This window comes from Talpa europaea (genome assembly GCF_964194135.1).
Source record: "Talpa europaea genome assembly, chromosome: 8".
Classification (NCBI taxonomy): Eukaryota; Metazoa; Chordata; class Mammalia; order Eulipotyphla; family Talpidae; genus Talpa; species Talpa europaea.
Window position 1 is genome coordinate 98966246 of NC_140075.1, and position 26509 is coordinate 98992754.

Genomic DNA, 26509 nt, shown 5'->3' on the forward strand with positions numbered 1-26509 from the left:
AGATTCATTAAAAAAAGAAAAAATTGCTATCACAGCTCAGGGTCAGGCTGGTGAGCTCAGTGGGTGCTGCGGCTCCCTCACCCCGTAACTGACCCTGTACCCCGCAACAATCTGGTCCTACAACTGCTATGCAAACCTGAAGAAAAAAGCGCAGGACAACAGTGTGGTAAATGAGCAAATGTGGAGCCCTCTAATTGCTAGAAAGTTCTGTGGCCATCAGTTATCACACACACGCTAAAGGAAAATCCATGACCAGGCTCCTGGTCCCAGTTAGCGAACATATCCAGGCATGGTGAGATTAAAACCCGTATGATAATGGTTTTATAGTACTTGGCTATGAGTATGGTTTTTTAAGTTACTATTAGTGTAACAAACTGAGGTATTTACAGGGAAAATATTGCCACCCTAGAAATATGGCTCTCACGTGGCTCTAAAGCCACCAGCTACTTTCCCATCAACTAGAAAGAGCACAAGATTTACTGATGAAGGTAAAGAAGAGTCAGCACAGTCTATGTTCAGCAGGAAGATTCCTTTATAATGTTTGATAATACACAGTTCTAGAGTAGGGCCTCAGTCACTGGACCACGGGGGGGGGGGGAGGGCAGGAAGGGCGCGGGTCTGAGAAGGACCAACACATTCCAAGGCTTGCCTCAGACATTCCCCCCAGGAATGACACCTGGCACCTCCTTGAAGGTCCCCCCCCCAACCCCCTCCCCCCCCCACCGTTAAGAACTGTCACTTTCAAGTCTTTTTTGGCTTTTGAAGATAAACTCCACCATGATGACAGGATTCCAGCACAAGTTTCTTTCCAGTCACGATAGATACGGATGTCCAAGATCTTGAGAAATAAAGTTCACTTGACTTCTCTTGCAAGGACAGGAGAATTTTTTTCTAATGATCTGTTGAAATAGTTATATATACTTAAAAAAACAACTAACAGTCCATTCTGTGCTCTGTTTCCCTGGAAGAGTTCTCATGATTACCCCTCCAGTAGCTAGAGGGGTCGTGTGTCTGGGAACAAAGAATTAAGACACTTCAAAATAAGCAATAAAAATCCTAGTGCAACACTCAGAAGCAGATGGTGGGCTCAAGGGGGCTGGAGGGGAGAGAAGCAGGTGTTCTGATTTAGGAGCAGGGCGCAGCCTTTACAGAAGCCGGGTGGATGCAGACAGCGGGAGACACTGCAGGGAGGCCAGTTTCCTTCTGTGCTCCCCCCAGGTACAGGGAACATCACCTCACCTGCATTTTGACTTCTCAGGGCCGAAGACCCTACCCCTCACCCTCCACCCACCCCGGTGACCTGCACACTAAGTTGGGTGGCCTCTGACTGAAAAGCTTAGGCCAAGAATTGGGATTCGACTCCAGAGGGCCCAGGCAGACTCCCTTTACACTAGTGCAAGAAAGAAGCTGCCAGGACTCTCGCTTCCCCAGGCTGCTGCGAGGCGGGAAAGGAAAAGGCAAGCATAGGAGAAAAGCAGCAACAGGTGACTATCAACGTAGTGGCTTTGGACCTGGCTCGGTTTTGTGGGAAGACCTGCTGCCACCGCCACCTTATCCCTGTGCTGGGGACAGACTGGTTAGTCTTTGCAGACAGCAGCAGCCTGAATACACTCCAAGTTCCTTTCACAGGTATATGTGGGTGCATATGTGTATATTATTAACTGACATAAATGCAATGGGTTCAGGTTCATTCCCCTTTACAATAAGCTGTTGCCCTGCCCCAGGGGTTATTCATGCCTTCGGGCCTGCTGCCAGGCTCACCCTGGCTTGCTGTCTGCCCCACCCTCCACCAAGGGAAAGTGGCCCCGGGATCAGTAGAGAGGACACACACCACGTTAGGTGACCGGGAGGAGGGCCTACCTCAATGCGACTTCTGTTTCTAACCCTGAGAACCTAAGGAATTGTGAAGGACTTGGAGCGGGAGCTGGGGTTAAAGGTCACCGGGCTTTTTATTGCAGTTAAAGCAGACTCGGACAGGATGGTCCCAGCCTCGAGAAGGGACAGCCCGGCGGTCATGGGAGCACTCGTCACAGAAGCCCTGTCCGCAGGCCCGGCAGTGGTGCTTAGAAAGCTTGATGCTGAACTCCTTCCGGCAGTTGTGGCAGTGCAGGATCTCATGGTCGGGCACCCAGTACGCCGGCCTGGCCGCATCCTTTACTAGACCTGCGGCAGGAAGGAACCACGATAGGAGGGACACACAAAACCCAACACCCCAAGACCACTGAGCAGGAAGGCACCTGCAGACACTTCACTACCTCACAACCCATGTGCACAGAGACTAGAGCTTTTCAAACACACAGACACCCAGCCTTGATCCCATACCACCCAGATCAGAATCTTTGGGGCTAGGGGCTAGGTGTTGCTATTTCTGTACATCTATTAAGCCCTCCAGCTCATCCTAAAGTACAGCTGTCACAGGAACCAGTGGAGTAAATATGAAAGTCCAGACTTCAGGGTCAGGACATAGCGTCGCTGAAATCCCTATTCCATTGAGCATGAGTTAACTAAAACCTGCAGGATTGAGAGGTTATTAACTTCTTGGGGTCTTGGCTTATTCATCTTTTTAAAAGAAATAACATGTCAACACACTGGGACCCAACACCCAGGGGCTGCCCCTATGCCAAGGGCAGCCCCTGCCACTCCAGTTACCCTGAGGGCAGATGCAACCAGAGCTTGAAGCTTGGGCATATCAACCTATCCCTACACTCTTGAGTGGAAAGCTCATCATCTTCTCATTTTGTGAGCCACAATGACTATCTGATCCAGTTGTTTTCATCACCATCCACCCAGGAGTTGTAGGTCTCTCCCCTGCAATCGGCCAAACTACTCTAGGCCCACCAAACCTGCCCAAACCCTCTACCAACATGATTTGGTTTCCCTTCCTCTCCTGCCAATCCTGACACTCTTTCACAACAACTGGAGCTGAATAGCCATTTTAAATCCTAAATCAGTACTAGTTTGGCTATTGTGGGGATTAAAGGGAGCCCCAAATTCTTTGACATATCCCCAAACTCTGAAGTTCCTGCCCCTTCCCTTGGATCTAGGCAGGCCCTGTGACTACAACAGACTACACAAGAGCCAGTTTCCAGGCCCAGGCCTGGAAAGACTGGTAGCTTCTACTTCCTGTCTCTTGGAACATCAGCTTTTAGACTCCTGAGCCATCATGCAAGAACCACCACTGGAGAGGCCACAAGGAGACACCTGGAGAAGACACGGAGAAGAGCAGGGCCCTACTCAGCCCAGCTACCAGGTGCCCCTGCCAAGGCACCCAGCATGGTAAGTGAGGTTGGCTTGATCCCTCAAGTCCAGCCCGCCCAGCCGGCATACTAGATTATCAGGCAGTAGCTCCAGGCAATGCCATTTCGAACAGATAATTACGCTTCCTGACTCAAAGTTGTGAGACCTGATAAAATGATGGTGGTTTTCAGTCCTAACATTTTCAGGTAGTTCGTTATGTAGCAATAGATAGTAGAAGAGGCTGGCTCCAGAAATAAATGTGAAACTACGACGGAATCAGCAGAAGCAAGCAGATATAAATTTTTAGTCCTTGCTGCCCAACTCCATCTAAGTCAGCAAGCCTTTGCCAAAATGACAGCCCAGGGCACTCCAAAGCCCCTCATCCCACATCCACTACAACCAAGAGAAGCACTGCCAGGCCCACCTAGTGGTATGTCAATGGCTGTCACCACGGCTCCCAAAGTGTTCTGCACAGCCTCGCCCACCTTCCGAGCTATCAGCGTCCCGCCTTCATCATCTGCCTGTGCCTCCGTCACATCTGTAGACAACAATGGAGGAAAAGCCATCACCTCTTAGTCAATTTCCAAATGGAAAAACCAGGGGGCAAAAGTAGAACACTTCTGAATTCTTTACCCAGGGGACCACTGTGCTGAGCTGCAATGATCGTGAGGGTCTGGGCTGTGGGTCAGGTCAGCCAAGATCCTGAAACTAGGTGACATCTATCAGTTTACTCTCAGTCCTCGGGAGCCATTTTATAACCTTCCTTTAAAGTAAGCCAGAAAGGTGCATGACCTACAACCTCCAGGGAAAAGGTTCAGTCTAAGGCATGTCAGTTGAATCCCCTGAGGAATAGCACATGGGGGAGGCTCTGCTGACAAAGAGCTTAGAGGATGACTGGCCTAGACCAGCGGAGCAGTTGCTCTCAGAAGACTGATGTCGTTCGGAACAGTGCTGGGACGTGTGGAAGTCCAGTTCCCGACACCCAGTGCCAGGAGGGAGGTGCCTCCCTCCACCCCTGCAGCTCCAGGGCCCCACGTTACCTAACTGGACATTCCTGGCTTCATAGCAGTTGTCACACACCCGCACGGGTGCAGGGCCCCAACCCCGCTCGGGCACTGGCCGGGTCTTGGATGAACAGCTGTCACAGAAGCCCTCCCCACAGGCCCGGCAGTGATGCTTGGTGTCGTTATCTTTAAAGGATGTAGCACACTTGTTGCAGCTCTGTTCCAAACCCAAAACAAACAGAGGCAGGTATCATTCATGTCTGCTCAGCTGAGAAAGTCAATGCGACCCAGGGGGAGGACCACAGGACCATTGTGGAATAGCAGAACCCGTCAGTCCTAAGAAAGGGAACCTAAGACCTCCACACACACAACACCCCCGCTGAAGCAGTTATGATTATCACATTTTTCAAAAAAATGCCAAGAGAAGCACCTCAAACATATTTGGCTAAGTCAGAGTTCTCAGAAGGGACTATGCTGATTCTAGCCAGAAAAATAACGAGAATTCATTTTTATCAGAACTTCTTCAAAAATGACCTCAACAGACCCTCTTTGCTCCAGACTCTGTATCTATGGCCTCAGACTTCCAGCCAATAATAATCGGCCCTTGCAGGTAAGGAAACTAAAATCCACCACTAAGAAAATATTTGTGGGATAACATAAAGGGAAATTAGGGGGCGCTGAAGACAATGGCTGTCCTGAATACATCCCACTTTTTCCAACACATCAGGAACTAAGTTGACTGAGAGAAATTCTGAGCCTCCTTCACAGAACAAGCTTAGCACAGGGCAAAGCAGCACAAGCAGAATGGCCGTGCTAGGGGTACAGAGGTGGCCTGTCCCACCATACCAGGATCTGGGAGTTGGGTCTCCAGTAGGCAGGGGCAATCTGGTCGGTCAGCCACGAAGTCACAGCCTTGGTGGGCCCAAGGCTAAGCTCAGACACTGACTGAGCCATGAAATTCATGCCATCCAAGAGGCGCTGGGCAGCGTTGTTGTTGTCCTTCAGAAATCCATCAGTCTGAAATAAAAACGCAGGCTCCCATCATACTCGGAGTAAAAGAAAGGGGGCAAAGGAGTGTCTGCTGAGTTGTACACTCACTGTGGTCTACTCAGAACCACAACCCCCATAGAGTAGAATGGAGACAGACCAGGAATCCTCCTGGCTCTAGACAATGTAACACACACACACACACACACACACACACACACACACGTCACCACTGATTTATTCTCTTCATGGGTGACTCTAGACATGATGCACAGCTGTTCAATTCAGGACTTAACTTTTTCCCGTAAGCAAGATACATAATTCAGGAGCTACTCAGGTAAAGATGATATCTCCTCCAGAAAGCCCCCCACCCCAGTAAGGAGCCCATCCTCTCAGTTCCGCTAATACTGTGCATCTCTAGCAATTCTATTTCACATGTAAGTACATTATCTGTTTCCATATTCGACTCCCCATTACACTGTGAAGTCTGAGAATAACCTGTATTTTATATTTTTTTATTTCTCTAAGTATCTAGTTCAATTCTAGACATACAGTACTCAACAGCATATGTGGAAATAATGAATGAAGGCATGAGTGACAGAAGAGGAAAAGCATGTATTTCTACAGCCCCACAGACTGAAGAATGCAGACTAAAATTAAACTATGATATAACTGTTTTCTTAGAATATAAACTAACCATAGAGAAAATGGCTTCCACAGGAAAAACTAACAGATTAAAAATCAGGATTGTTAACATGGAAGCCTAGTGAGAAAGTTACACTAGTTTCAAGGCCACACTACATCCTTGGGAAAGGATGGCTTGGACCATCATGTCAAGTGGGGTGGGTTCCAGAAATGAGACCACAATGTAGTAACAAATCTCAGTGGGCCTGGAAACTGGAAAGAAGAGAAATGAAACAAGAGAAATCAAATAAGGAAATCTTCAGTCTTATGGTAACTGAGGGTCCCGGAACGCTCCAAAGGTAGATGTGCAGGTTGGCCGTCCAGTTCACCTGTCACTTTGGGAATCTCCCAGCCTCAGGCATAACCCAAAGTGAAATAGGTCCCTTAGGGAAAATTGCTTCTTTGCTCCCTGAGGGAAGTTTGGAACGTGTTACAAGGATGGGTAATTCCAAGCGTGAAGAGTGGTTTGATACAGAACGAAAGCACCACAGAATATCTCACCAACAGGTTTGTTTTTTCCAAAATCTTGAATCGAAAGTCAAATTTAAAGACTAGTAACAGGGCCTCCCCGGTGGCGCAGTGGGTTGAGCACCACACTGTGAAGCTGTCCACAGCCTCCGCAGCGCCAGTTCGATTGCCGGCCAGCCAGGGAGATTCCCAGATGGCATCGCAGACCTCTCCTGTCTCGCCCACTGCTCCCCTCAGCAGTATACTGTGGTCCTTCTGCCTGTTCTGCTCCCTGTTCTGTCTCTGATGGATTCTCTCACCCTTCCGGGCCTCTGGCCTGTACCCCAGTTCTTGTATAAATAAATAAAATTTTTTTAAATCTTTAAAAAAAAAAATAATAAAGACTAGTAACAATGGCTCCATTTATAGAATATATTTCAGGAAAATTTCCCCAAAATAAATATTGTCTTAAGAGAAGATGGTCATTATAGAATTAAAAAATCATAACCTTTATGAATGTTCAAAAAGAAGGGAATGGAGGTTCAAACCACAGCACTAACATTATGCTAGAGTGCAATAAATGAGAATCATAGAAAGTGGAAGCAATGTGGAAAATAAAGTTGTGGTATTGAAAAAAAGATAAATGGCAGGTAAACTGTAACTGAATCTATAAAAACAACATGTATGGAAAATGAATAGGGAATATAAGAAAATAGTTATATTTGCTAAAGCAGTATAATTATGAATAGTTTTAAATTCAAACTTGTGCATCTAATATTTATACAAAAAGAAATGAAAATATTTAAGGCTCCAGAACAAGAATAGTTCTGATTTAGGCCTTCCAAAATTTTGAAATTTTGAAATTCATGGTTAACTTTAATGCTAATAATCAAGTTCCACTTTTCCTTACACAGGATAACTGAATGACAAGAAGGAAAGTAACAGTTCTTACTCCAGGCCACACATGCACGATCTCTGTCCGCACGACAGTATCCACAGGATCTTGATTCCCAAACCAGTACTGCCGGCTCCGATAGACCACTCCGCAGTTTGGACATTCAATCACATACCTGCAAGGAAGGCAAACAGATGCTGTTACCCAGCCAGGTGCTGGGAAGACAAACGACCCAAACAACCCTTAGCTGATCATTTAAACTCACCCAGACCAGGCGTATTTTGCAAGACCCATCCAAGGGGAGTCGGTGGAAGCAGATGTCTTGGGCACTACGCTGACTTCCTTGCCTCTCTCATAGCAGGCCTGAAACACGGAACACTGTGCCAGCTGCTTCCCTATTTGCCAGTCCCCGTTGCTGCCTTACTTCCCCAGTCAGCTCCCCTCCCCACAAACTATCCAGATCCCAAGTTTAACATCATAAGGAAATTCATTCTCTAAAGAAGCCACTGCTCCATTGCTCTGAATGTATGCCCATCAAGGCCCGAAATTGAGCTGTAAATTATACCCCGTCACAGACAGGAGAAATGATTCAAGAACAGTTCTCTCAAAAACAAAGGGTCAATGTTTATAAGTATTTGCATACAAGCAAACCAGAAAAGGGGGAAAATAAGCTTTAAAATATAACCAAGGAGTCCCAGCAACAAAGACGTGCCAGGGAGATGTTCCCAGGTATTCAAAGTGAATACCAAATTCTTTGTACTGTAGCAAAGAGCAGTCCCAAGCCAGTCTTTCCCAACCAAGAGAGTGAGTATTAAGCTAGGTGCTGGACAGGAACAAGCGCTAAGGACTCACCTTGCAGGTAAAAACTCGGTTGTCATACTGATGGGAGTATCTGCACCGGCTACTGGCCTCATGGGGTGCACCTTCCTTCCCGTGGTTCATGCTGTTCTTACATCCGGCCCTGAGTGAAGCCCAAACACTGACAATGAGGCAGTTAAAGAGGCCAATGACACTTAGGCAAATGAATCTGACCCTGAACCAGACACCGGCCTGAAAAAGACCATCATTAACTAGGCCCTGGATGCTGAACACAAGAGAGGGCAGGGCAAATTGTCTCAAAAACCCACACGCCTCTCTTGCACTTGTGATCAGTAGCACTTACAAAGGCAGAGAAACTATTACTCTTGTCTGAGAAGAAAAGGGGAAGAAGAAATCTCTTCTGGGAAAAATACCTGGTCCTCCGTAGGAATGGAGGAGCCAGGAAACACCCAGACAAGACATGTAACCTGAATGGCTCTCAAGAAAGTGAAAAACCCTAACAGGATAAATTGGGAGGTTTAACCAGAGCAGGTTGCCAAGAGGCAAAACAAAAACCAACCCCCAAAATTTGGCAATTCATTTGAAAGGAGGCTTAAGCTGAATAAGAAAACCTCTGAATGAAAATCAAGCTCTGCCATCCTGACAATGCAAAAAAACAGATGAGGGCTTCAGAATTTCACTATGAAAAAGGGAAAGTTCTAGAAACCCTGGTGCAGCTCAGTTAGAATAGAAAAGTGATGATCAGACAGAGTCTATGCCCCACCCCCCTCCTGGGCTTGTGGATAAAAAGGTAAGTCACACACAATATCCCACTTCCCTTTCCAAACCAAAGGCTCCAAAAATAATCCTTAGCTCTCCCTACCCAAGATGGAACAGTCCAAATCCTTTTCAACAGTTCAGAGTCCAGACCTCCCTGGTGGTACAAGGGGTTAAGATGCAACCTATGAAGCTTTCTGGAGCCTCTGCAGCATGAGTTCGATCCCCGGCCCGCCAGGGAGAAACCCACATGGCGAGGCAGACCTTTCCGGTCTCTCCCACTGCTCCCCTCAGCAGGGTACTTTGGTCAGTCTGCCTGTTCTGTTCCCCACTCTGTCTGGTGAATCCTCTCCCCCCCCACACACCTCTGGCCTGTACCCCAGCTCTTGTATGCATAAATAAATCTTTAAAAATAAATAAATAAATAAAAGATCAGAGTCAAGGCAGTTCAATACCCTGCAGGAAATGCAAAAAAAAGAAAAAAATTAAATTTATAAGAGAAGTAGGCGCCCATCTCTCCTCTAGAAGGCCAAATGTGGTCCTGAGCTGAGCAAAGACAATTCAGAGGTCAAGGGGAGTGTCTGCAGAACATAGAGACTGCAATCTGACCTTGACATGCTACATCTAAATCCCCTGGATACCAACAGACATGTCACCAGACTGTGGTTTAATAGCCACCAATAGCTCAAATTATCTGTGATTCTCAAAGAGTGGTCTCCAAACAAACACCAGCCTCAGCGAGGAGCTTATTAGTAACGCAAATTCTCAGGACCTCTGTCAGATGTACTGAGTCAGAAACTATCAAGGTAAGGCCTAAAGATCTCTTTTAACACATTCTTCAGGTTTTCCTGATGCATGCTAAAATTAGAGAATCACTGCTCTAATCCCCCATAACAAAGTGGGGTCCACGGACCAGCAGCACCATTATCACCTGCAAGCTTGGCAGAAATGCAAACTCACCCAGATCCGCTGATGCAGAATCTGCATTTTGCCAAAATCCCAAGGCAATGTGCTCACAGCTGGCAGTTGACAAGGACTGCGCTAACAATGCTCTCAACTCAGGTTACACATTAGAATGACCAGAGGAGCCTTTTAAATACACAGATGCTGAGGCCCCATCCCATGCTCCTTCAGTGAGAATCTTTGGAGGTGAGGCCTAGGCTGTGATCATTTTGAAAGCTCCCTGCATAACACTAATGTGCTCCAGGCTTTTGCCATTATAGTAAAAGGAATCAACTAGGATCAATACTTGTCGCAGTGCTTTTGCACATACTGGGTACTCAAATATTAGTTAAATAAATGGAATGTTTAACATCAAAAGCCCTGGTAGAAGAAACATGGACAAACAGGAAACCTAAAGTTTTCTGCCATAAAAAATACCCAAACCGGGCCTCCCCGGTGGTGCAGCGGTTGAGCGCTGGGTTGTGAAGCTGCCCGCAGCCTCTGCAGTGCCGGTTCGATCCCCGGCTGCTCCCCGGCCACCGGAGGAGGGTCCCACATGGCGCGCAGACCTCTCCTGCCACCCGCTGCTCCCCTCAGCAGTGTACTTCGGTCCTTCTGCCTGCTCTGCTCCCCGCTCTGGCTCTGGTGAATTCTCTCGCCCTCCCGCGCTTCTGACTGTACCAGGTGTTTGTATAAATAAATATATCTTTAAAAAAAAAATACCCAAACCAGCCACTGCAGCATGCGTTCGACTCTGGCCAGGGAGCTAGCCCATGTGGCGCAGCAGACCTCTCCTGTCTCACCCACTGCTCCCTTCAGCAGCATATTTCAGTAGATCCAACTGTTCTGCTCCCCACCCTTCAGGTGGTTCTTCATAACCATGTGTCCTCAAATCCCCCACAACTCAAAGCTGGACCACCAGAGTCACCTAAGCAACTTGTTGGAAATATAGTATCTCAGGCCCTACAGCATCTTTAAATGAGAATTTGTGATTTAACCTAAGCCTGGGTGATTTGCAGGCACACCCAAGTCTGAGAAGCACCATTCTAAGTCTCTATCCCAAGAAGGCAGGGGGCAAGGGAGGGATTACGATAGCCACCTCACTTACCCACAGCTGAGGCACAGGGAGGAGCAGGTGAAGTACTCATCTGGAAAAAAGGAGCTGTGTGCCATCTGGTCATCGGGGATCTCACCGCTGAAGCGGTCGCTCAGGGCCTGCCAGGGAGGGAGGGCGGCATGTGAGGTGCTTGGGCTTCGACTCTTCCACTACTTGCCTTTCTAAATACCCTCACTACTGGCACATTTCAGAAACCTAGTGACTTCTCTTTACCCTCAACCTTCTTGGCCTGACTTGTACCAACTCACAGGAAATGTCAGAAAGAACCAGCCCATTGCCCAAGAGGTCAGAAGTAATCAGACAAAGTTACTGTTCTCTCCCAATTACCTGGAGGGTATCCACCCCTCACACACTCAGTCTTCTGCTCAAGGCCCTCACAGATATGGCCTACTGCCCATTCCATCTTTATGAAGCTGGGACCAAGAAACCAAGACTCGAGAGAATGATGGTCTTTATGTCAGAGAGGCAGAGCTGAAAAGCAGCAGCAGGTTTCCCAGGCTTCCAGCCTACGTGAACCATAGGTGCTCAAGGGGAGTTTACTAGCCACGGTGCTATCTAGACGCAGAAGAAATGTCATCAGCCAAAAAAACAGGAGAGAATTATTGCAGTGGCTGGCAACCTTTTATCAACTGTCTAACCTGAAAAACAACAAATGGCCAAATAGACGCCAAGAAGCAAACTAGAAGCAAGCTGGAAATTTTAATCAAAACATTTCTCTCATTGTATTGAAAGTACTCTTCAGGCTGATTTTTTTCCCCTCCAGGCCTTAGTAATATGCAGTGGGAAAAGTTTTATAAAAATTAAACAGAAATGGACTTTCCAGGTTTTAAAAGTGATGAAATGCCCACCGTTCCAAGTTTCTAACTTAGTCTTCCATTCTGAGATAGTCAGATACCATTCAAGGAAAAGTGTCCCAAGACAAAATGACACAGCATTACTTCCTTGAGTAAATGAACAAAACAAATTTTAACAATGAGATTTGGAAAAGGAGCAGATTCAGTTTAACTAAGGTTTTCAAGCTCTGAAAAGAACTTCAATGAGAACTTTTTTGTTAAAATTCCATTTTTCGGGCTTCCCTGGTGGCGCAAGGGGTTAAGCACTGCGCTATGAAGTGATCCACAGCCTCTGCAGCACAAGGTGGATCCCCTGCCAGGCAGAAAACAACCCACAAGGCAAGGCAGACCTCTGCCTGCTCTGTTCCCCACTCTGTCTCTGGTGAATCCTCTCACCCCCGCCGCATCTCTTGTATGCATAAATAAATAAATCTTTAAAATATAATAAAAATAAAATTCCATTTTTCAGTGAAGTTGTAACACCGCAAGCTGCAAACTTAAGTGTTTCCAAAGGTGTATGGCCCAGAATAAAAAGAGTAGCAGCAAGGAATGTGTCAAACTGGGGGAGCAAAACTTGTCTAAGGGCATTCAAGTTCACCTGCAAGCATGATACACAGACCCATAAAACAACATCCCGCCAGCCCAGCTGACCAGGTGGCGATTCTCCTCTCTCCTACTTCTAAGTGTGACTAATCTGGGATTTTTTGGTCTCACCAATTCCACGAAACCTGCTCAACCACTCTACTCTGCCTTCTCTGAAGAGCTACTGTACTCGACACCTGAACTAGGTCTTAAGTAATTAGATGATAAGGCAAAGGTATGGACCTGTAAAATATAGTTTACCTCCCTAACCAGATCATAAACACCGTGAAAGAAGTTCCATACCTTTATATCCACCACCAAATCCTAGTAAAGGTCCTAGTGGGTACTCAACTAAGACCTTTGGAATGAGTGCTCCAGCCCAAGCAAGCCCCCAAGCACAGCCCCTGGCCACGGCTCCGCACCCTGCACCCTGGCCCTGCCGCTGCACTAGGCTTCATTCCAGAACAACAGCTCTTCTCAAATTTAAGGCTAACTACTCCCTGATTGGCTAATTACTAGTAACACTTGAGGCTATATTCTCAAACAGGTGTATGCATAATTCTCTGGGGATAGCTGGTGGGACTAGTGTTATCTTCCTAATGCATCAATTCACTATAAGATTTGGGAAGTTACCTTTATTTAAAAAAGCAAATGACTTTAAGATGAAGCTAAATGGAAAACTTGCATAAATAGAACAGGAAGCTTACCCCCAAGTCATTTCAACTTGCAGGTGGCAGCTCTGCACTTTCTCAGTCCCTATTTCCTGATAAAAGGCAGTGCTGGCCATACCTTTCTCAAGAAGGGTCTTCATGGATTGTACTTTGAGGATCAAATGAGGTTACCCATATGAAGCAGGTACCAGATTAAGAAGCTCAAAAAAGGCCACCTGCCATTATTAACATTTGTATTGGTTTTTAATGCAGACAATTTTCTCATTTCTTCGACAAATACCTTCATTACCTAATCATTACTAAGAAGCACGGGAGATCTAAGAACCTCCCCTTTCCGTGATAGCTTATTGGTCTTCATGGATACTTGCATTTGTGGGTGACTATCTGAAAAAAGATGCTTATGCATCTGATGAGGTGATAAAAAGGTGGGGGGGAGGATAATTAAACAATAGAGAAGCCACTAAAGTGGTATAGGGAAAACCAAAGAAAAGCATTTTTAAACCCCGAGTTTTTCCTTTTAAACAGGCAACTGTAAGGACTAGTGTAGGGTAAGTAAGTTAACCAGGATTTCTGCGCCACTGTGGCAATCTGTGGCAATCACCTGCAAATTTGATCGCGTTAACACGGAAGGCACTTGGGAATGTGGGCACAGGGCACGTGTGCCTGATTGTGAACACCAGAGCATGGTTGTGTGCGCATGCGTAAGTGTGCACACCTGAGCCTAGAGGTCAGGACTATACGGGCGGCGTCACTCAGAGACAGAGGATGGCCCTGGGTGGACAACTGACTACAGAAAAGAATGCCAGCAAGAGCCCAGAGAAAGCCAGAAAATTCGCTGGGAACCGGGGGCTTAATTGCTGCCAGCCTCCCTGTCTTGCCAGCCTGCAGGATTGTCACAAGAACTAGGCAATAGTTGTCCTCAGGAAATCAATCAAATCTAGCGTGAGTTCAACAGCTGGGAAGAATTCAGGGTAGATACCACCTCCAGTAAATGTAACACTGAGTCCTGTGGCAGCACTAGGGTCTTTCAGTTCCAGCTCCACATAGTATAGCTCACATCTCTGAAAATTCTTCAGCAAAATGGGGGCATTTCTAAGAATCTCAAGACTTGGCATGAAATAATCTGAAGCCTGATCCCCATGGTGCATAGGCCCATGAAACCTCCACTGTCGCCTGCCCTAGACAAGGTCACTGTTGGCTCATATTGGCCAAGGCAACAGTAACCCCTTATGACATCAGAGACAGAACTCAAAGCAGCCTGCGCACTGCTGATGCTGGCCCCGGGCCTCAGTAATGCTGGGTAACATGATAAACCCTTCACTGCCCTTACAAGTCACTCAAGAGCTGGCAGTTAGTGATAAATCAGACCTCAATGAGCTTCAGAAGGAGGACAAGACTCAAGAGTACAGGAATGTAACGGTTTAAAAAAAAAAAAAGTTGATGACAGTGTGTTTGAGATACAAGGGTAAAGAGAAAAACTGTCCTCCTTCCTCTAAAACCAGATTTTTCCTTTCCAGGGTACACATTGCACCCCCTGACCCATACACTTAGTTCAAAAGTTCCAAACCTCACATCATTCCAGGGTTTCTTGGGCTCTCCGCCTCCTAAGGTCCCAAGCTGTAAGAGAAAGCGGGGAAGGGCCTCTACTGGGAAAGCTTGGGAAAGCATTTGAAACAAGTCTGGAAAAGGTTGCTTAGAAACCCGGTGATCTTAAACTTCAGTTGCTTTGGCAACAATAAGGCTCTTTCTACTCTACCTGTAAGGTTTGCCCCAGTGATCAAGCACTAGCAGTGAATTTTCTGATTCATGCTGGACACCCTTATGTAATTAATAATGCCACCTCCCAAGAAAATATAGTAACTTCATAAAAATAATGCTTCCTGATGTTACAGAACTGGAAAGTCAGAGTGTCTACATTTAGAGGTTACAAATTTTGAATATGCTAGATAAAGTCTATATGAATTCAACTTTAAAATGGTTCTCCCAATATTTAGAACTGTGAAACACCAACAACAGTTAATTCAATATTCAATGGTCCTATTTAATATGAACCTGAGCATCTCTTTCCTTTAAGCAGATTTACCTACTCAGAGAAAGGATATCTGAGCTGTTGCTGCCATGGAACCTGAGCATAGGAGTAAATAGCTAAGTAATAACCTAGATTGAAAAAAGGGGACTGGCAACAGTGTAACTGAAAGGCAGAAAAGTGAGGACCAGGTCAGCAGGATGAATCAAGAAACACATGGCCAAAGAAAGAAAAAGAAAAATACCAGATGGTCTCACTCTTAGCAGGAATTTAGAAAACCTAAATAAGGGACCAGGAAAAAGACTAATTATAATAAAGTAAAAATCAAAATCAATAACAACTATAAACCAGAGACACAATACAGGGGGGGAGGAGGGAGTAGGATGAAAACAAGGTGGGTGGGAATTGTATGGGGACTATACCCATGACGAAAATGCATACATTGTGCAAAAATGAAAAATGATGAGGGGCCTCCCCTGGTGGCGCAGCAGTTGAGCGCTGGGCTACCCACAGCCTCTGCGGCGCCGGTTTGATCCCTGGCCGCCAGGCGAGGGTCCCACATGGCTCGCAGACCTCTCCTGCCGCCCGCTGCTCCCCTCAGCAGTGTTTTTCATCAGTCTGCCTGTTCTATTCCCCGCTCTGTCTCTGGTGAATTCTCTCACCCTCCCGCGCTTCTGACTGTACCCAGTGCTTGTATAAATGAATAAATAAAATCTTTTTAAAAAAATGAAAAATGATGTAAAAAATATATAAAAAAAAAAAACACATGGCCAAGCCAGAGAGCAGAAAATGGCTGCAAGTCAGTATCTCTCTCTTCCCCCCTCACCTGAATTCTTTCTGATTAAACACATTTCCAGATCCCTATTTCCTATTCAATAAGGAGCATGAGGGCCTCCCTGGTGGCACAGTGAGTTGAGTGCAGTGCTGTGAAGCTGTTTGCAGCCTCTGCAGCGCGGGTTCGATTCCCAGTCGGCCAGGGAGAAACCCACATGGCGCAGCAGACGGCTCCTACCTTGCCCGTTGCTCCCCTCAGCAGTGTATTTAAGTCAGTCTGCCTGTTCTGCTCCCCACCCTGTCTCTGGTGAATTCTCTCACCCTCCCACACCTCTGACTGTACCCCAGTTCTTGTATAAATAAATAAATCTAAAAAAAAAATAATGAACATGAAATGTAGCACTTTGGGATCCCCCTTTGAATCCGAAAGTGTGACATTAATCAGGAAGAATCTCATTGATACAATATAGCTGATATGATTTTTTAAAATATCTGATGGGGGCCTCCCTGATGATGGAAGGGGTTAAGACACAACCTATGAAGCTATCTGCAGCCACTGCAGCATGAGTTTGAGACCCAGACAGGGAGCTGGGTGCAGCAGACCTCTCCTGACTCACCTGCTGCTCCCCTCAGCAGTGTAAGTCAGTCTGCCTGTTCTGGTCCCCACTCTGTCTCTGGTGAATCCTCTTACCCCTCACACCTCTGGCCTGTACCCCAGATCTTGTATGCATAAATAAATAAATCTTTTAAAAATAAATAAATAAATAAAATAAACAAACTAGCTGATGGCATTTATGTTCTAATATAGAGATAACCCAAGATTCATGATTACATGAAAAAAGCAAATTATAGAACAGTGTGAACAGTGATAATATAGTAAGACATTTATAAAGGTATATGAGGAAAGGATTACAAATTTACATCTTAAAGTTATTTTTTAATGCACAGTTCACTATACACTGTAAGGGCACACATTAAAATGTTAACAATGGCTATCCTTAGGTGGCGAAATTAGGGATAGTCTTTGTTTTCAGTTATACTTTACCATTATCCACATTTTCTACACTTGGCATGTATTCTTAATCTAAGTCAGAGAACATAAACTAGACAAATATAAGTGGATCACTGAACAGTCCTAAAATTAGAAGTCTTATTCCCATAATGATATCAGCAACTTCTAAACATCTTTTGGGAAGACTTTTCCCAAAAGTCTTGGGCCCGGGGAATGTTCACCCAATGTTTCATTGGGCCCAGGGAATGTTCACCCAATGCATATGTGATAAAATTGCATTGAGATGCCCAACCAATTCTAGACTGGCAATTTTCAATAAATCAGTAACACCACACATCAGTTTTCAATTACCTCATTCTTTTCCCCCCAATGCCACTGTCCTTGTGATTTCTGTTGATGGCTGTAAGAATGCAGGAGGGGGAGGCCAGCTGTACCACTATAGGGGTGTGGTGATAAAATCCACCACAGTGATTACCGCGTACCCAGACACCTGTGAGGCCTAAGATCCTATTTGATAAAGAAGGTGCAACACATTGATCCTTGAGGGCATCAATGGGCTGCACTGCACTTGTCAAGGCTGAGGGGACAGCTCCCACCAGGTGGCAGGCTCTCTGTGAAAAAGAAGGCAGGACCACCCACCAGGACAGGGGAAGTGGAATCTGTGAAATCGCAAGGTGCTTCCTAACGGGATTTTACTGTTTCAAACAACATGCTGATACTAACACTGAGAACCACAAGAAAAACAATTCACATGGTTTTAAGGGACAAAGACACAATGCTCAGAGCTGAGTTTCTGAAAAGGTGGCCTCACATCACTAGTGTATACAAACCAAGTTTAGGTGACATAGGCCATGATTATAAGTAATTCCACAGTAGAAGTAACTCAAGTTTCAATTCTCTATCAAAATTTCAGATTGCTAAGGAGAAAGTCTCAATTCAATAATAATACATCTTTATCATCCCTGAACACTTGGCTAATCTCCCTTTTAAATAAAGAAAAAGCAAGTCCCAGTCTCAGAACATTGCATGAGCAACAGTCTCTAGCAAGATAATATTTTATATGTTGAGAAACAGGAAGGTCTTCCTGGTTACGAAAAGAAGTTCTAGAATTAAATAACCAAGGGTTTATACCTGTTGCCACATGGTACCTGTGTGTAAATAATTGCTTCATCTCTCTGTACCTCAGTTTCCTCAGCTGCAAAATGAGTATGGTCATAGTACTTATCTACACATAGTCCTCTAAACTTGGTACATACTAAATAGTAATTACTGTCATTGGTTTTTGTCCTGGAAAATTCCTGTGATACTAATTTTCTATTTATCGCAATAATAAAGTTACTTTATTGAATAAATTAACTTTGGTTTAAAAAAAAAAAGGATGAATCCATATAAAGAAAAGGGCAAGGAAGGGCTGTCCAGATAACTGGACAACTCACCAGGGATATGCCAACCCACTGAAAAATGAATGCTTTTCTCTATTCCCTAAAAATCCTAGATTTTCTCCCATATGAAGACTTGTCACCAAGACACCTCTATATCTGCACTCCTAGCAAGATGAGGTCACTGAGGGGCCTCCTTGGTGGCACAAGGGGTTAAGACTCAACACTATGACGCAACCCACAGAGGTGACCCCCATGGCGCAGCAGACCTCTCCTGACTCGCCTGCTGCTCCCCTGAGCAGTGTATTTCAGTAGATCTGCCTGTTCTGTTCCCCACTCTGTCTCTGTTGAATCCTCTCACTCCCTCCCATCTCTGGCCTATACCCCAGTTCTTGTATGCATAAAATAAATAAAGCTTAAAAAAAAAAAAAGATGAGGTCACCGAACAGGTGCAAACTCCACTCAGGCATTTCCTTTCTTATAAACTCTCTTTCCAGCCAGATTTCCAAAAACCAGGACTAACATCAGACTGAGGAACTGAGTGTTCTCACCACCCACATACCAGGATGAGCAGCATCTGGGGGCAGAAGCCAACTGACCTTCAGGGCCTTGAAGATGACCCCAGGGTGGCGGGGAGAACGGGTGGTGTTGTTATCGAGTTGCTGCTCCAAAGCTCGCCGAAGCCCAGAGAAGTCTGTGGGAGGGTTATAAGTTCTTGTTCCCTTGTAGTGAATGGAACTGAAGGCTTCAGGGAAGCGGCCCAGCTTCCGGAACCGGTCCTGAATGAGCTTCTCTGGCACCTCTGAGGGGTGATCTGCATGAGAAGAAACCAGCATATGAATAGAGTCACCTGCATTTCATTATAAAAGTTAATATATACTATGACTCCATCTCTATAAAACATCTAAACCCCCAGAACTACTAGAAGGGAGTGTAGACAGGGCTCCTTTGAGGTAAGTGCTGAAGTTTCATGAGCTGGTACTGATTTCATGGGTATGTTCAGGTTGTGAAAATTCCCCATGTTATATGCTTTTGATGTCATGTACCCTTTTCTGTATGCATATTATATTTCAAGGAAGAGCCTATTTATTTTAATCTGCCCATTGTAAAAAAATCTAAACATGTCAAAGGATAAAAGAATGTATGTTCTCTGCTCCCTCCTACTCACCAAGGTAACTACAGTTCAATGTTTACCCTTTTGCACTTTTTTTAACCTGTCCCTGCCTGCATTCAGTTACTTAGCAACACATATATGCAACTTTTTTTAATATCATTAATAACATAGTATACTTGTCATGATATACTCTGAGAAGTTCCTTATTCTTTCTAATAGCTACAATGTCTTCCATTATATGGACACATTTAACCAGTCACCTACCCTTGAATATTTAAAATAATGTAACTCAAAAGTAACTGGGGTAGGGGGACATATCCCTGAGGGGGCCTAATGGCCTAGGGTAAAGAAATATGGGTGCATGATAGTGGGGAGCGCATCTAAGGAGGTGTGGACCTATTCCCCTAAATCATGTACAGTGTTATAAACCAATGTCACCTCAATAAAGAAAAAAGAAAGAATCAAAAAAAAAATAACTGCTCTGAAAATGCTGTCTTATGCTGGTGACATTGTAGCAAACTGCCCCTGTATGAGGGGATTAGCTTGCCCAGGCTCACCAACATTTATCCAGACATTTGGATAGTGGAGTACACAAGGAGTCAATAAAAATTTAGAGGTAAAAGTTGGAATCACTTTTCATTTTAAATTCTTTTAATATTTTGACAAAAATAAAATTACTCTAGTTAACATTAGCTCAAGTTCATTTGCCTATGAACTCCACCTAAAAATCCCCTATCCAGAAAAGGAACAGGATTAAACAGATAGTCTATGAAGTAGAGAAAAATCTACTTATCAATTTGCCCATAATTCTGGCATCTTGCTTCCTATCCTGCATAAACCCTCACTGCCTTGGCTCCATCTCAAGGTTTCAAAAGTAGCAATGGTATTCTAGAAACAGCTCTAGATTATGGAGTTAGAAGACCTTGTTTTCAATTTTGTACTAAGAATCTCTATGATTATATAACTTGAGTTCAGTTTCTTCATCTGTAAAATGGAGCAGCTGAATAAGAAAGACTATACAGTAAGTTAACTTTTATATTTTTTTAAAAACCCACCTAGTATAGTGTATGATACAAAGCAAAAAAAAAAAAATTTACTTGATAAGATGAGCTATGAGCTATTCAAGAATGGGAATTGTGGTTTTCTTCCCCAGCTCGGTGGTCCAGTGCTCAGCATATGACATTGTGTACTTAATAAACTTTGCTAAGTGAACAGGTAAATGACATAATTATTTTAGGGGCTAACACTATTGTCTCCACCTGCATCCAATTACTGTTGCTGCAGCATCCTCTCACTCAGGTGATCTTGTTTCCCATTTCTCTAGGAAAATAGAAACAATAAGACAACCTGCACAGAGCAGCCCACCACTGTCTACCCACTTCATACAACACTTCCTATACTCCACTCTCCTGTTAGTACAGATGAACTTTCCACATTTCTAAGGCCAAGCCTTCCCTTAGGGGTCACTCCAACTACTCCTGCCCTCTCTATCTTACATGTGCACAGTTCCCTTTCCAATGAATCATTCCCATCACTACACATATATCTGCAATATCTCATACCTTAAATTTAAAAGCGAAAATTCCTTGAAATCCCACATCAGCCTCCCACTATCATTGTATCTGTTTCCCTTGGTAAAGCTGAATATATTCACTACCTTAATCTCCCCTTAACCCCCACTTTCAAGTCCACCATCCCTAGGAAACAGGCGTCGTCTAGATTACTAAAGACCTGACTGCCAAAGTCAATCAGAAATTCTTGATCTTCATGCTGACCATAAGCAGATTTTTACATGACTGATCAGAAATTTTTTCTGGGCCACCAAGTTGTTACCACAGTCCAATAGTTGCTTGCTTTAGCCCAGGAAAGCCAATCTGTGGCACAATACCCCATGTACTCACCAGAACCCAGTAGTTGAGTATGCACAGTCTCATGGAAAATGATAACAGCGGGGCCCAGGGTGGACAAGGGAACATCCAGGCCACAGCGGGCAGTAGTAGCCTTGAGCTCCTTGGTGAAGTGCTTTAGATAAGCTTCTGAGGCATCCCCAAGGAACTTGAAGAGGTCATTATGCAGCCTGTCTGCATGAGTTCGATAGATGACGAGGTCTGAGATGGCCAGGACCTTCAGCAGCAGCCGTGTTCTCTGGCTTAAATTCACCGTGGCCCCCAAGAGCCCTTCTGTGTCTATCACGGTTACTTTGTGCACGGGGTCATATGCTGCCCACACTCCCACGGTACAGGACTCCTGGGCAGGGGAGGTTTTGAAGACTTCACGACCATAAAAGAAAGTGTGGTTGAGGGTATGAGACTTTCCATCACCAGTATTTCCAAAAATAGAAACCACTTTCAGATGCTGATCAGGTTTGCAGTCCAATTTCCTAATAAATTCCTCTTCATTTGTCACCTTAAAAAAATTAAATACAGAAACTGTAAAACAGCTAGAAACACCTGCAAGAACATTAAGTATGTCCAGGGTCAAGATCCTTAATTGACTCACCAAGGGATTGACTTGTCAAGGTCAAAAGGACAGTAGTATTCTTCACCAACCTTTACCCCTAGCAAGCAGCTAACAGGACTTTCAAAGCCTCAGTCAGTATAAGAACTTGGTGGTCACAAAAAAGAGCTAAAACTATAAAACTCTAAGAAGATGACACAGAAGCAATCTTTGTGACCTTGGATTAGGTAATGGTTTCTTAGATATGAAACCAAAACAATACACTAACAAAAAAATAGATAAATGGACATGATCAAAATTAAAAATTTTTCATCTTCAAAGGTTACTATCAAGACAGTGAAAAGACAACCCAAAGAATGGGAGAAAATATATGCAAATCATATATAAGGGAAAAAACAACAGGGAAAAAACACCTGATTATATATTAAACAAAAAGCCTGGCAGGTATTCCCCAAATAAGATATACAACGGCCACTAAGTACACGAAAAGATGCTTAACACTAGGTCATTAAGGAAATCAAAACCACAATGATGTATCACTTCATATCCACTAGGGTGGCGATCATCAAAAAGATAATAGTAAGTACTAGAGGGAATGTAAAATAGAACAGCCACTCAGAAAACAGTGGGATAGTTTCTCAAAAGTTAAAACATAAAGTTATCATGTTTGTCTCAGTAATTCCACTCTGAGGTATATACCCAAGATAAATGAAAACATGTTCACACAAAACTTCAACATGAATTTTCATGAAAACATTGCTCATAGGGGCCTCCCCGGTGGCGCAGCGGTTGAGCGCTGGGTTGCGAAGCTGCCCACAGCCTCTGGGGCGCCGGTTCGATCCCCGGCTGCTCCCCGGCCACTGGAGGAGGGTCCCACATGGCGTGCAGACCTCTCCTGCCGCCCGCTGCTCCCCTCAGCAGTGTACTTCGGTCCTTCTGCCTGCTCTGCTCCCCGCTCTGGCTCTGGTGAATTCTCTCACCCTCCCGTGCTTCTGACTGTACCCAGTGCTTGTATAAATAAATAAATAAATCTTTAAAAAAAAAAAAAAACATTGCTCATAATAGATGAAAGGTAGAAAAAACTCACAAGTCTATCAGCTGATGAATGGATAAATAAAATGTGGTATATCCATACAATGGAACACAATTCAACCTTAAAAAGGAATGAGATACTGACTGATAGATGTTACAACATTATGCTAAGAAAAAAGAAGCTAGACGTGCTACATATTCAATGATAAGCTGTCCACAACAGGCAAGTTCATGGAGACAGAAAGCATATTAGTGGTTGCCAGAGACTGGGTAAAGCCGGGACTAGGAAGTGATAGCTAATGGGTAGGCACATAGTTCCAATTAAGGAACATATTTCCAATTTTAAGGAAAACATTTTGGCATTAGATAGTGGTCAAATTTGCACAACTTCATGAATATATTAATAACATTGAATTGCATGCCTTAAAAGGGTGAAATTTACAGTATATGAATTATAACTCAATAAAACTATTATTTCAAAAAACCTTACGAGTAAAGCTACATGTATCCTTTTTTTTTTTTTTTTTTTTTAATTTTCTAGAGGCATGTCTTATTTATTTATTTATTATTTGTTTGTTTGTTTGGTTTATACATGCACTGGGTACAGTCAGAAGCGCAGGAGGGTGAGAGAATTCACCAGAGCCAGAGCAGGGAGCAGAGCAGGCAGAAGGACCGAAGTACACTGCTGAGGGGAGCAGCGGGCGGCAGAAGAGGTCTGCGCACCATGTGGGACCCTCCTCCGGTGGCCGGGGAGCAGCCGGGGATCGAACCGGCGCCGCAGAGGCCGCAGGTAGCTTCGCAACCCAGCGCTCAACCGCTGCGCCACCGGGGAGGCCCAGCTACATGTATCCTTAACTCCTCTGTTTACAAGTTAAAAAAAACATTGAAGTCCTCATAAAAAGTTAGGCCAGGAAGCAAGATACCTGGTGCCAGTGAGATCGCAGAACGGAACTCCAGAAAGGTGCCCAGGGTCCCAACTCTCAGCATACAGAACCATAGGATAAAAGCTCCTAATCCAAAACAGTAAAGCTCTACTCCAGATAAAGGAGTGATAAACCTTTACACCAAGTATCCCCTAGCCCTAAGAGAAAAAACACCCTCCTAATCTCAAGAGTCTGTTGGTTTGATAAAGAGCGTTAGAGACACGCGTACAGACCACCGAGTGTGATAAGTCCTCAATTCCCATAACCTCATAAAGATGGTAAACCACTCACTGCTCTATTACTAATATCACATTGTTATATCAAGTCTTAATGTTCATGCTGACACTAATAATTTGCCGGATGCCTACTGCAGTGCCCTCCACCATACCCATGAGAGCACAACTGTGTCTATCTTGTGTTTACCTTTTCGGGACTTGAGACACAACCTGGCATACAGGAAGAGTTCAATATCTAGCAAATGAACAAATGAACACACAATACCAGGTATCTTGCTAGGTATCGTAATCACTCTATGTCTCTCCCTTAGGGCTTAATACACAGCAGCATTCAGAGAACCTGGTGACAGAGTCACAGATCTCCCAGAAAACTGAGAGGAACAAGAAGTTACATAGAACAGCCATTTTTAATCAATGTCACTCAGCCAGCCTGGTTCCAAGCTGCTGCATTGACCAGCATGTTAAACAAAACAAAAACTCCATAAAACTCTACCATCAAGGGCCTCCCTGGTGGCACAAGGGGTTAAGATGCAGCCTATGAAGCTAACCACAGCCTCTGCAGCACAAGTTCGATCCCCAGCCGGCCATGGAGCTACCCACATGGCGCAGCAGACCTCTCCTGACTCGCCCACTGCTCCCCTCAGCAGTATATTTCAATCAATCTGCCTGTTCTGTTCCCTACCCAGTCTCTAGTGTATTCTCTCACACACACACCCCGCCCCGCACCTCTGGCCTATACCTCAGCTCTTGTATGCATAAAAATAAAATAAATCTTAAAAAAAAAAACAACTCTACCATCAAGAATCAGATATGCCGGGTCTCCCCTGGTGGTGCAGCAGTTGAGCGCTGGGTTGCAAGGCTGCCCGCAGCCTCTGCAGCACCAGTTCAATCCCCGGCCACCAGCAAGGGTCCCACAAAAAAAAAAAAAAAAAAGGGTCAGATATGCCCAGGGAGACCAGCGATAGGAGCCATCTACCTCCTCATACAGTCCTGGGGAAATACTAGGCCTAGGGATTGTCTCACCAGGAAACCTACTCCATCATGAATCTGTCAGCCCATAAAACAACTGCTATCTAGAACAGTTAAGGGCAGGCACCTGAAAAGGGGCATTTGGGAGGAAAATTTAATACTTTCTGTCAGATTTGGGGATATTGTCTGGTCTTTGCTGTCACAGGGTATATTAAACACACACGCACACATGTAAGCATCTGAGTGCAAAGAATTCTGGGAGGAGAAGCTCAAAACCCTAAGCTAGTTTTTCTACTCATGAGCCCTGAAGAATCATTTAACATGTACCAACTCATTTTTTTTTAAGATTCATTTTTTATTTATTTGTGCATACAAGAACTGCGGTTCAGGCCAAAGGTACAGAGAGGTGAGAGGACACAGCACAGAGAGAATAGGGAGCAGAAAAGGCACAGCCACTGAAATACAATGCTGAGGGGAGCAGCAGACAAGACAGGAGAGGTCTGCTGTGCCATGTGGGTTAACTCCCTGGCCAGGGATGGAACTCGTGCTGCAGTAGTTAGTGATAACCCCTTGAGTTACGAGGGAGGTCCCACGAACTGCATTTTTTACATGTAAAACAAAGATATAACTATCTTCACCAACCCTTTCTGGGTAATAGTTGCTAATCAAATAATTAAACAAATGAGAAAATGCCTGGACAATAACATGTTTCATTTTTCCTTCCGCCTTTCACATTGGTTTCCTGCCTATCATACTACTCAATTCATCCTACATGTGTGGGCATTTTCCCCTGAACCAGAAAACCTAGGTGGCAGCAGTTTTGATTTTCAGTCAGAGGAGGAAAAGGTAAAGAAAGAGAAGATAAGAAGATTCCCTTTGGAAAAAATAAAATAAACAAAAGATTCCCTTTGATGAGAGAAGGAAGACACCAGGAGGGCAAGAGGCGCCTGCTCTACTCGCTCTGCCTATTTGCAATCAATGATCCCACTTTGCTCCATTTCTGGTGGGAAACAAACTCCCCAACTCCCGTCCTGCCAACTGGCCACCCCACCCAACTCTACAAAGTGTATGAAATGGTCCTCAGTTCTTTTACAACAGCAGAAGCACGAATGACACTAAAGCCATCCTTCCCCAACTCTGGCCTGCCATCCTCCTGAGCTCTTAAGCCATTCTTAGACCTCAGCAGGTTTGGAAAGCCTGCCTGACTTTGCACTGTGGGGCATTAGAAAAGTTACCTAACTGTCAAAGTCTCAGGGAAGTGAGACAATAACAGATTCTATAGTTCTGGCTGTAGAATGAGATAGTGTATATAAAGGGCATAGCACGAAGCCTGGGCACACAGTAGGCATGGCAGTAGCAGCTGGGCACACCTGCCCGATCCTCAGAAGTTGCTCATTTGGGAACTACATTTTTCATGAAAATGAAAGAGCTCGTAGCTTGCATCCGTTAATTCCTTTCCTCTCCTGTTAATGAAAACAACACATTATTATATTGCTGGCTTTATAGCTAACTCTTCAGTTAAGTGACCCTCTACTATCTATAAGCTTTAAGAAACCAGACAGTACCCCCTCCATTCTCTCTTTCTCTCCCCCACAAAGCTTTTCATTTTCCAA

The 26509-nt window shown here is 44.7% G+C and overlaps 1 protein-coding gene across 2 annotated transcripts in view; it reads right to left on the reverse strand.

Annotated features, from left to right (window-relative positions):
- Window positions 1-1930: 1930 nt before the first annotated feature.
- Window positions 1931-26509, reverse strand: part of ZFYVE1 (zinc finger FYVE-type containing 1) — a gene marked incomplete at both ends in the record, with an annotated part of 37229 nt that continues 12650 nt past the window's right edge. The window contains 10 exons of one of the 2 annotated variants that reach the window (XM_084239567.1): window positions 1931-2163; window positions 3662-3775; window positions 4278-4458; window positions 5088-5258; window positions 7312-7387; window positions 7520-7617; window positions 8107-8215; window positions 10880-10986; window positions 18765-18979; window positions 21181-21685. In XM_084239567.1, the coding sequence (XP_084095693.1) occupies window positions 1931-2163; window positions 3662-3775; window positions 4278-4458; window positions 5088-5258; window positions 7312-7387; window positions 7520-7617; window positions 8107-8215; window positions 10880-10986; window positions 18765-18979; window positions 21181-21685 (1809 nt within the window). Of the gene's footprint in view, window positions 2164-3661; window positions 3776-4277; window positions 4459-5087; window positions 5259-7311; window positions 7430-7519; window positions 7618-8106; window positions 8216-10879; window positions 10987-18764; window positions 18980-21180; window positions 21686-26509 lie in introns of both variants that reach the window. The other variant, XM_084239566.1, reaches the window with a different exon arrangement.